We start from the raw sequence: 11,543 nt of genomic DNA, 5'->3' as shown, positions 1-11,543 counted from the left end.
TTTCTACTTTAGAACTGCTTACCCATTTTTTTTACCTTATATTCGTTAAATTTTATTTGGGTGCCAGTAACATTTTAGTACATGCAAATAGTACTATACTTCGGAATTAACACACATTAAGAGTGAATGACTGACTCATCTTCACATTAGAGATCTGGCAACCTTGCCCAATCATTCCTCATAATGTAATTCTAACTAAAATTGGTAAAAAAATGGGAGAGCTTTCAACTCAACTTTTCCTATACAGCATACGCCGCATTTTGGGTCCATCCAAAAGTGATCACTATATCTGAATGATTACTACAACCGAAATGTCTTTAAAATACTTTGCTTTTGTAGGAATACAAAGATGCCAAGAAAAACAGAACCAAGTGACGCCATTCAAATGACTCATTTTTTAATTAGGAAAAGTCGATACAATGATTAGGAAAAATCAATACAATGAATTTTTTTAAAAACTCATACATATTTAATTTTTTAAAGTTAATGCATGCATCTTTAATTTTTAAAGCTTTCTTAAAGTCATAAAGACTAGCATATATATATGCTAGTAGCATTCATTGAATAAAACATTCATATGCATATTGTTCATCAAAAGATTCAACATGCTATTGAAATGATCTTAAAGTCTTCAGCATTCTGACAAAGTAATATTTTATTTACACGCTCATCCTTTTTTCTTCCTTATATAAATCATCCCTTTATCCTTTTCTCTTTCTAAAATAAATTACTCCTCCATTCCCACATTTTCCCCATATTGCTATCAATAATTCTTTCAAACTATAGATTCATTATCATTCTATCTTTATCTATATATTTTAGCAAATAATTAATCAAAAAATGGAAAAATTTTAACATACCTACAGCCTCCTGCTGACTTACACTACAAAGTTTATGCATAGTCTTTCCGAAGAGACATGCAACATTTGCTCATTGTGGAAATGCCAATGAGCAAAACCAAATTTTGGCCATAACTCATCGAATGGAAGAAAGTAAGGTCCTGCGGAGGGTAGATATTTTATATGTATTTAGATATGAAAAAACCATTCCACAATTTTTTTTATCATTATTACCAACAGATTATTATATCCACTATCACTACTATACTGTATATCAGAATAAAAATCAATAATTTGCAGTCAAAAATATCTGCTTCGGAAAAACGATGGATTTGGACTAAAAACTTAAATACATTTTACTCTTATGCAGGAGAACAAATGAGATGCAAAAACCATTTCGATTCTTCTCTTTGTATCCGAGTTGTGACATTCATAAATATATGAATAATAGATAATCTTCTTGAGGATGGATCTAGTTTGGATTTAGTCCAAACGTAGATACAATTTCATATTTTAAGTGTAAAGAGCACATACCACATTTTATTTATCTAGATTGTTGGAATTTTAAGTGCTGTGTTCTTTTACATGTGAACATACAGACAGAGAATCTATCCATTAAGTCATTTGGTTTAAAATTAGATATAAAATTCATATGCTGAATTTCATTCCTCTAGCTTGAATGGACAAATGCACAGACATAATTCTAAAAATGTGTTTACCCAAACACTAACAGATCTAAAATTAAGACATTTATGAATATAAACTGCTCAATATTTTGACACTTACAATGAGTTTTCTTTGAATGAATTGTTTCAAAATAGAGTAAAAATTGTTTTTACAAAAATTCTTAAAGAACAATAAAAAAAGTTTTAAAAAGTAGCTACTTCCTTTTTTTATAACCAAAAACCTTTTTCAATTCATTTATTAAGTAATTATCCAATTTATCAATAGTAATTAAAATTTGGACCAAGCACAACAAACTCAGAGTAATACATCTAATTTTTCACCAGTTTTGAGGCTTCATATACCTGTATTCGATTTATTTGTGTGGTCTTTGGAGATGTCTAGGTTTAGAGAAAATTAGCCTTTTAAGCTAACATTTATTTTTGGAAAAAATGTATCTAAGCAAAGAAAAGTATTTATAATCTGTTGGTGAATAGGTTTCTGGTTTTCTTCAAGCATTAATGATTTTGTCTGTTTAAGAAATTATTAATGCAAAAGTTAAAACAAAAATAAGAAAAACAATTTAAGACAAAGGAAAAATATTGCCCACATTTATTAAAAAATAAAAAATCTACAATAGTCTCGATAAAAACATTATGTACATATCCAGTGAGATTTTTTTCCCTTTGTACATATAAAATCACTTAAAATTATTAAAGCTGAAGTGAATGCGATGAACTCATGAAGCACCTTTTCTAAACCTGCAATTAATATGAAAAATTAATTTTCTATAAACAAATAACAATGAAAAATAATGTAATAAGAATGTTTATAATTACTAATAGGAAAGGATTATTTTTAAATCTCAAAACAAAAGTTATATAACATTTAAAATATATATATAGTCCAATTAGTATGTTAAAGCAACAAGTTTTTTTAATATAACTTTTGATTTTGTGGATATATAAATGAATGAAATAACTAAGCCTAATTTAGAAATTAAACTAGCTTAACAAATTTAATAATTAGTATCTTTAAATTAAATGTGAAATCAGACATATTTGTCTATTTAGATAATTTAGCAATTAGTCAAGTTTTCCATTAAAGTTAGCTTTACATTGTAATATTTAAAATTTCAGCCATTCGCCATTTAGGGGGGGGGGGGAGAATTGAAATAATGTCTTTAAATGTATATAATTATATTTCATGTATCGATAACGAAGGGAAAGGGCTGTTTGAATGGCATTATTATCAGTAACAATAACTACTGAATTGTGCCTATAAATATAATCATTATTGAAGAGACTATGCTTAGTGTATTGATTTTATTTTAGATTGTGGACTACACAATCATATAAACTTCTGGGAACGGTAAAATTATATTAAAAACATTCTTGGAATAAAAATATTCTTAGAAAAATAATGTTGAAAAAGGAAAGTATTTTTAGAATAATAATCTTTAGAAAATAATTTTTTTTTTTTTTTTTTTTTTTTCAAAAGTTACTCTTAAAAACAAGAAAAGTGATGTTTATGATATTGCAAACATTACAGTTTACTCATACGCTCATAACTTTTCTAAAAAAAATTATAATTATAAAATAAATTATTAAACAACAGACAAAACATCCAACAGTATGGATAAAAAATATATTTAAGGTATAGTTGCAAAACCACTATTCTACTCTTCTTAAATATATGGAAAGGCTAATTGACGAGAGCAGCTATAAGGCTTGAAACAGTGGGAGAGGGGATACACACAAAGTATATGAAATGTTCTGAAACTTTATTTTATAAATTACATTAATTAAATGCATTTTAAATTCTTAATTTATTTAAATTGTTTTTCCTTAAAGTGTATAAATAATATAAAAGGTTTTAAAAATTTCCAATTCTTGAATTTTTAAAAAATGTTAATATGGCTGTATTAAAATTTTAATCGAGAAAACTAAAATATAATCATTAATAAATAACGGAAAGATAAAAAGTTTCAAATCACAATAAGTAATTACTAAAAAAAATTTGCAAAAAAAAAGGAAAAGGAATTTGAAAATAAGTACAATGAATCCTAATTAAATCATTTACACTTATAAAAAAAACAAATTATATTAAATTTTATAAATTCAAATTAAACTGAACTCGGAGAAAGATTATAAATGACAAACATTATGGAATTAAAAGATGGCTACATTACAATGCATCAAATTAATAATTTAAACTAAATACTTCTTTTTCAATATAGTAAGTCAAAACAAAGTCTAATACATACCAAAATATATATGCAGAAATAATTTTTCACTATAAAACATACAAAGTATGCACATATTGCTTGAATAATATCTTTAAACTATTGTAGAAAAGGAAATAGGAGAATTTTTCCTTTGTGTTGTTAATTAATTTTATTGATATGGAATCATTTCCTTTTGGGTTTTTTTTTTCTAACATGATAATTTAATTCATCAAGCAATCATAATATCTGCTTCTTTTCATGCAACTCAAAGCCTTAACTTAAAAAAAATAGATATCACTATTAGATACAGGATTAGAAGCATAAATATCTTGAGATATTGCAGAAAAAAAACAAGAAATTATAATTTAAATTTCTTGATTGCTTTATTTTGCAAATTTTACAGAATACAGAATCTTCTTTGAGTTACTATTGTATCAGACTTAATGAGATGAGTAAATGTAGGATCTTATACACTAAAAGATATGAATTTAATAAATACAGGCATGAAGACAGAAAAAACATTATCTCAACTTGCTTACTAACACTGACAGCTATAAAAAAAACATGTTCACATAGGTAGTATGATATATCAAATGATTAGTTAAACACCAAAGTAAGAAAAAAAAATGAAGGCAAAATTAAAAATATAAATTTATTGTGTGAATTTGAATATAATTAGCAATGAGAAGCATTGACAAAAAGATCAAATGTTGGCATGCTTATTATAGGAGAAAAAAAATGTTTTCGATTTTTTTTTTTTTTTTTTTCATTTTAGCATGCTATAAAAAAGCAAATAGTTTTAAAATGGTGTATTTAGAATTCACAAAACTATTTCCCCTGTTTTACATCATTTGCAATATGTTGTTAAGTTGAGAAATCAGAATACCAATATTTACAATACTGCTAAAATAACAATGATTAGATTTACAATTAAAATAGGTTAAACGTTTGCATAAAAGATAATTTTCTAAATGTCCATAACCTCAAATTTATAGAGAGTTTCATGAAAAAAATGTTAATACCTTTTTCTTGGCTTGGCACATAGTTGTTTATCTATACTTGGAAAGTCCTGCAGCAATTTTCGTTTTGCAATGAAATCGTGTACCTAAATTTTTAAAAAATACATCCACAAGGGAAATAAAGAATTAATCAGAGATTAATTTCACAAAACTTAAATTTAAATACAATAGTCTTCATTCTACTTTACATTTAAAATCAATGTGCAAAAACAAAAATTCAGAAACAAATAGAATAGTATGAAACATTACAATATTGAGTTCCGTACTTTGCTGCTATTCTTACACTGCTATGCTTTGAGCATTTAAATCACTATAAGGCTATTCAAGTAACAATGACATGTCTATGACAATTGATGTTTAAAAATACAGGGTGGTTATAATTAAACTTCCCCTATAAACAATATCCTACAACGCAAACGGATGAACGGAACAAAATTTGGTGAATAGGCTATACACAAGATGCGCTCATAGAATTGGGGGGGGGGGGGTATTTAGCTCCAAAATGTCCACTAGAGGACGCCTTTTCCAGAAAACCATTAAATTTGACAGAATATAGAAACAATATTAACAATCCAGAACAAGAATTATGAGTTATAAAACATAAAATCGGGAAAAGCTGTCAGTTCTAGGAAAAAAATGTGACAGTGTTACAACGTTGAATGACTTAAAGAACTCCATAATGCTTCATGGCGAAGCATCACAACTGATCAGTTACAATCTGCTGTTGAACACACCGTCCATTGATTTGAAATTTTGCAGGTGAATGAAGGTGGTCACATGGAACCGTTTTCCCTACATCATCCTGAACACGATTAACAACTCCTCCTCTTGTGCAATTTCGTCCTAATCTGCTCTTGTTTCTGAAAACTGAACTAGTCCCCCCCCCCCCAAACAGTGTACTGTTATTTTTTTCTTAACTTAATGTGGTTCGATGGCAAGGTAGTCAGAGACTACTCAATAAATGTTAATATTGTTTCATTTGGTCGTTTATTGTGTTAAAATTAATGTTTATCCAGAAAAGGCGCCCCCCAGATGAACATTTTGGAGCTAAAAAATCTTTTTCGAAATTTCGTGAGCGCATCTTGTGTATAGTCTACATACCAAATTTCATTGCAATCCATTCACCTATTTGCGTTGTATGATGCTGTTTATAGGGGAAGCTTAATTATAACCACCCTGTACTTTGTTGACAGAATCATGAAACACTTTTATGTATAATAGATTTAATTGAAATTAAATACAATCAATATTTTCAGCTAAGCAGCTGATCACGAAAAGAGACTAGAACTGAACAAAAGCAAATTTTAAAACTTCAATGTAAACGTTTCAATGAAAAAAAAAATGAACATCAAATATAAGTTTTTTTTGAAATGTGACAAATATATCAAGTTATTTCAACCATATGAATTCTTTAAAGAAATATACACAATTCACAAATGATATACACAAATGAAATTGTAAAATTGCACTCTGGATATAAAGTAGAAACCAAATGTGTATCTGGAATCTTGTTTAATTACTCTTCAAATATGATACTTTGATAATTTAAGAAACAGAAGAAAAAAAATAATTATAAATATCCCAAATTTAAAAAAAAGGCTAACATGTATTGAGGAGGAAGGGTCTTAGTATATTTTACTTTTTCAAAATTCTCATTCTATTCTACTTACGGCTCAATAATTAATTTCAATAAACTATCAGAAACAAGCTATATACTACTAGAAGAAGAAAAAGCTTTAAATGTTGTAAATAATTATATTTTACATAACTGGAATCAATAAATGTACTGCCGAAAACAGCAAATTCTTAACTTTTATATAGTTCTCTGGGCTTAATAATCATATTTGGTTACATATTCTTGGCACACTAATATTTTAAACAAAACTATTCCACTCTTATGTGACCAAAACTGATCCAGTTGTGAATTGATGTTTACATTATCAAAGCACCTTACGTTGAACGACAGATTTCCTTTGAGGTAGCAACTAAAATGGCTTAAAGCAATGGTATGCAAAGCTCCATTAATCAATCAGTTTTAGTAGCAGAGGAGGTTTGAGTGAGTCAGAAGAATTTGCTAACTCTGAAAAATAGGAATGGGTTGACGTACAATTTATTAACTCAAACAACATAAAATATTATTATTATTGCCATTCTTCTAACTGCAAACAGCTGCAATAGCTTAAAAATTAGATGCCTTTTATATAAAAAGAAAGTTTTTAATTGCCAAAATATCTTATTGATATTTTAATGAAACTTCATATTTTAAGATTTCCTCTAGCCAGGAAAAAATAATCTGAGAGGGGAGGGGGAAATTGTGTGTGTATGTATTACCTTTAAATTGCAACATTCTAAATTGATGTATAATGTCATCTACATCAAACCACTATCACAGATATAAAGATATGCTAATTCAATCTCCATTCAAATTTATCACATGTATAAGGTAATTTAGCTATCTAAGAATATAATATGGATGAAATATTTAAATACAAGGGATGTTCAAATGAAAAGGTAAGAAACGTCGTAACAACGTAACCGTTAGTATATTTGCTTATGCCGCTATGGCAGAACGTAGCGAGACATCTTGGAATGCGATTGGAGTTTCCGGCGTAGATCGGAGCATGCGCAGGAGACAACAGAGGCTCTTATAAAATGCTTCGTCCAATTGACGTGACAGTGCATGTGAAGACATGATGGCGTTCAGATCGCAAAATTCGACGATTGAGGAGCAGCGCGGTGTTATCCGATTTCTGACAGCGGAAGATGTTAAAACGGCCGCTATTCATCGCCGGAATGGTCACCGTATACGAGGAAGACTGTGTGTCAGACAAGTTCGTGAGAAAATGGAGTCTCCGTTTTCATGCAGGCCGTGATAGTTTTGTTGATGATCCAAGACCAGGCTAGGAAAACAAAGTCATCACAGCCGATCTCATCGACAAGGTGGACTCCCTAGTGAGAAGTGATCGGCGTATCACATTGCGAATGCTATTGATAAAGATAGATGTCAGCGTTGGAACAGTGTGGACAAGTATTCACTTATTCACGACAGGTTGAGTTGTCGGAAAGTGTGCGCGCAGTTAGTTTCGAAGCACATGACCCACCAGCACAAGGAACTGCGTATGGGGCTAGCACTTCAACATCTGTTTTGGTATCATGAAGACCCCACTTTCCTCACAGGTAATGAGAGCTGTCGCCATCACTACGGGTCAGAGACAAAGCAAGACAGCATGCAGTGGAAGCATAGGTCGTCACCTCCCCCTAAAAAGTTCAAAGCTGTGACGTCAACAGTTAAGGTGTTGCTCATCGTCTTTTTCGACGTCCAAGGTCCGCTATTTGTTGAATTCCTCGAGCGAAGAAGAACCATTAACTCCGACGTGTACTGTGAGACACTCCGAAGACTACGCAGGTCCATCAAGAACAAAAGACCGGGTCTATTCACGGAGGGAGTGGTTCTGCTCCACGATAACGCACAGGAACTCCATCCACACGTCACCAGGGTCACACACGCGAAACTGGCCAAGTTCAAAAGGGTAGCAGCACGACCATCCGCTTTACAGCCCAGATATGTCGCCCTGCAATTTTCCTGAAAAAACATCTGAAAGGGAAGCGCTTCAATCGGACGGCGAACGCAGGGACGCTGTGAAGGACTGGGTCTCATCACGGCCAAAGGAGTTCTGGGAACCAGGAATTCTTCGGCTCGTTAAACAAAGATATCGTTGTGCCTATGGTGTATACTTTGAATAAAGTCTTCCTTTATACCCACAGTGTCGTTTCGTGCCTTTTCATTTGAAAACCCCTTGAACACTGCATTTCCTTGTCTAAATAATGAAACTATGTTTTAAAAAAAGCATAATATATAAAGACTTTTTAACATGGGTATCTGCATTTATATTAAATGAAAATATAACATCCATTTTTAAATGTCATATGTGTTTATTGACATGTAGTTTTTTTACATTCAAAGAAAGATTACAGATTGTTAGTCATTGCGTATTCTTACATACAAGCTGTCAACTCTGTTAAATAAAAATCAAGCAAATCAGCTCTGTCAAGCTGTTAAATATATTTATTTTAAATCAATAACATAATATTAAAAACTTACCTCATCATCTCCAATAGTTTCAACATCTATAACAGATGATGTGTCTGATGAATCACTACCTACATATGACGATGATTTATCTGTAATTAAAACAAAATTTGCTCACGAAATCATTTCTCTGAAAAGCATTATAACTAACTAAAAGTATCAATTCAATTATAAATTTAATTATTATTTTGCTTATAATAATTTAATTATAATATTTGTTTGTAATTATTTTGCATTGATAAAAACCAAATATCATTATGCAAATCAATAATGTTATCACAAAAAGAATTATCACAAACTTGTAACTATAAAATACAGGGAAAACATTATAATTTACTAACATTTGCAATCACGAACTATTTATGATCATGTACACCTCTGATGTAGAAATGAAAGCAAACTATGGTTCAATTTTTTAATTGATACTATTATATAATAAGAATTTTATTTGTTTTATAATTAACTCTCTTAAAACTTCAAATTGCTAAGGTCGGTTCCATGCATTGTGTTTCAGCAGAAAGTTAAAAAAATGACATTTTATAAAATAAAATATATTATAGTTCCAATTTAATTTCATTGCCTGATACTTAATGGTAAAACAAAAAAACATTTCCTTTGGTGTTAGTATACTAGATAAATGTGCTGTCATATTTAATATCTAAACCATTAGAGTCAGGCTTAACCTTCCAAATAAAAAATTCCTTATATGATGCAAATAATTATGTTACTGGAATCAATAAGTCTACTTCTGAAAAAATTACAGTCTAAATTTCTACACATTTCACAAGGTCTCCTTAGCTATATTTAACCCTTCAGCCTGTGCATAAATTGTTTTAACATTAATACATGCAAGGGGTAATTTTGACCTCAACTGTCAAGCACTTATTCTTTATCCTATTGGCTATTTGTATAAAAATAAAATATGGTCAGAGTATACGAGTATTTTTTTCATGCACATGTTTTATTTAAGAGATGAAAGCAATTTTTATAAAGAAAGCCCCTTTTACTTAGCCCCTTTTTTCTACACCTTTTCTGTATTCATTTTCTTTCCATTCATATAAAATCTATTACTTTTTAAGGTAAATAATTTTTTTCTATATCAAAATATTGAATACGAGGCAGAGGTCAAATTAGAAATATTCTGAAAAATGAAACTTAAACATAGACTTTGAAAATTCATAATTTTTGCCTTTTATTTTTATATATATACACACACACACAAACCCCTTTTATGATTTCTCATTTAGAATAAAATTCATTTTAAACAAGAACATCATGGCAATCTATTCATATTATAAGGAAATGCATTTCATAAAAGATTTTTTTTTTTTTTTTTTTTTTTTTTTTTTTTTACAAATAGGTAAAGACTTTCCATCATAATTTCTAGAGCATTTAGAATCTGTGTTTTATTACAATTCTGTATCATCATTACTTTCCAAAATTTCATCAATATCAGACAAATGTGAACTGTCATCATTTTTATTATCAATAAGAACACTTGTTAGAATATTTTTTAATCTCTGGTGTTCAGGTTCTTACTTTCTCACAGCTACAATATTAAAAGAATAAAACACTAGCATACGCCAGGGTCAATTTAACTCCAACTCTTCAGTAAAAAAAATGAAATACATTATTGCATTTATTTTTGATATTCTAATCTTAATCGTCTAGCTTCCCCAAGAAGGTGTAGGAGTTTTTATAAAAATCATAGAATTTTTGAAAAAAAGAAAAAAGATGGGGTCTAAAAGACTCTGTGCATATTTGACAGGTTAATAAAGTATTTTTAGGCACTGACATTAAAACAAATTTTTTCCATTTCTTGGCATTTAAAATGGCGATGTTTTTTGGTTCGATGACAATGATTCTTTCTTCTTTCGATGTTTGAATTACGGAGCTTTAAATATCATATTAGATATTTTAAATCATTCAATGACCACCCTACAGTTAACCCCCTAATCATTAGCATCCCCCTTCTAAAGCGGTCATTGATTAATTGCAGGAGAATAAAAGTTTTTGTTTTTTTGTTTAAAATGTTAGGGCATCAAGAATAATTTATTAAATATGACTAAAAGGACTGGTAAATATATAAAATGAAGACATCATAATCTTGATTGCCATAATCTATTTGCCAATCAATTACATTGATTGACTCAAAGAACATAAAATATAATTATTAATTATTTTTTTAAATATAATTATTTAATAGTTTTTCAAATTGGAAGAATATATCTCCAACATTTTAAAAATTAGCTACAGGGTCACAATCAGAGCTGACAACTTTTATTTAGGATATTGGTATTCGTTCATCAATCTAAGTTTCATTATAACTAACAGAGCCACTTATTAATTGATATTAATATAAAATAATATCTGAAATTTAAAATAATGAGTAGCCAACTTGACAAATAAAAACTTTCTTATGAGAAATACAAGAGCATTTCCAATTAAAGATTAAAACCATTGATACCAACTTTTTGTGCACATTTTTTCGATTGGGCCAAAAATAAATTACCATTTATAAAAATATTACTTTGTATTTCCTTTACTTGAAAAAGTTTATTCTAACTCTCAAATAATAATAAAAAATATTGTTACAATGATCTAAAATCTTCTCTTTCATTTCAAAAATTTGCTGACATAGATTATCACTACATCATTATTAAAGGATGAATCAAAATAAATATTCTAAATATAAAACTAATCAA

At 29.1% G+C, this 11,543-nt stretch overlaps 1 protein-coding gene across 4 annotated transcripts in view; it reads right to left on the bottom strand.

Annotated features, from left to right (window-relative positions):
• Positions 1–2,096: 2,096 nt before the first annotated feature.
• Positions 2,097–11,543, bottom strand: part of LOC129987867 (uncharacterized) — a 32,397-nt gene continuing 22,950 nt past the window's right edge. For all 4 annotated transcript variants that reach the window (XM_056095839.1, XM_056095841.1, XM_056095840.1 and 1 more), the window contains 3 exons: positions 8,851–8,930; positions 4,752–4,834; positions 2,097–2,263 (listed from right to left, as the gene is read on the bottom strand). In XM_056095839.1, coding sequence (XP_055951814.1) covers positions 2,242–2,263; positions 4,752–4,834; positions 8,851–8,930 — 185 coding nt within the window. In that variant the 3' untranslated portion in view covers positions 2,097–2,241. The remainder of the gene's footprint in view (positions 2,264–4,751; positions 4,835–8,850; positions 8,931–11,543) is intronic.

This window comes from Argiope bruennichi, chromosome 10, assembly GCF_947563725.1.
Source record: "Argiope bruennichi chromosome 10, qqArgBrue1.1, whole genome shotgun sequence".
Lineage (NCBI taxonomy): Eukaryota > Metazoa > Arthropoda > Arachnida > Araneae > Araneidae > Argiope > Argiope bruennichi.
The sequence above is the reverse complement of the archived record's forward strand: the minus strand, read 5'-3'. Positions and strand labels throughout refer to the sequence as shown.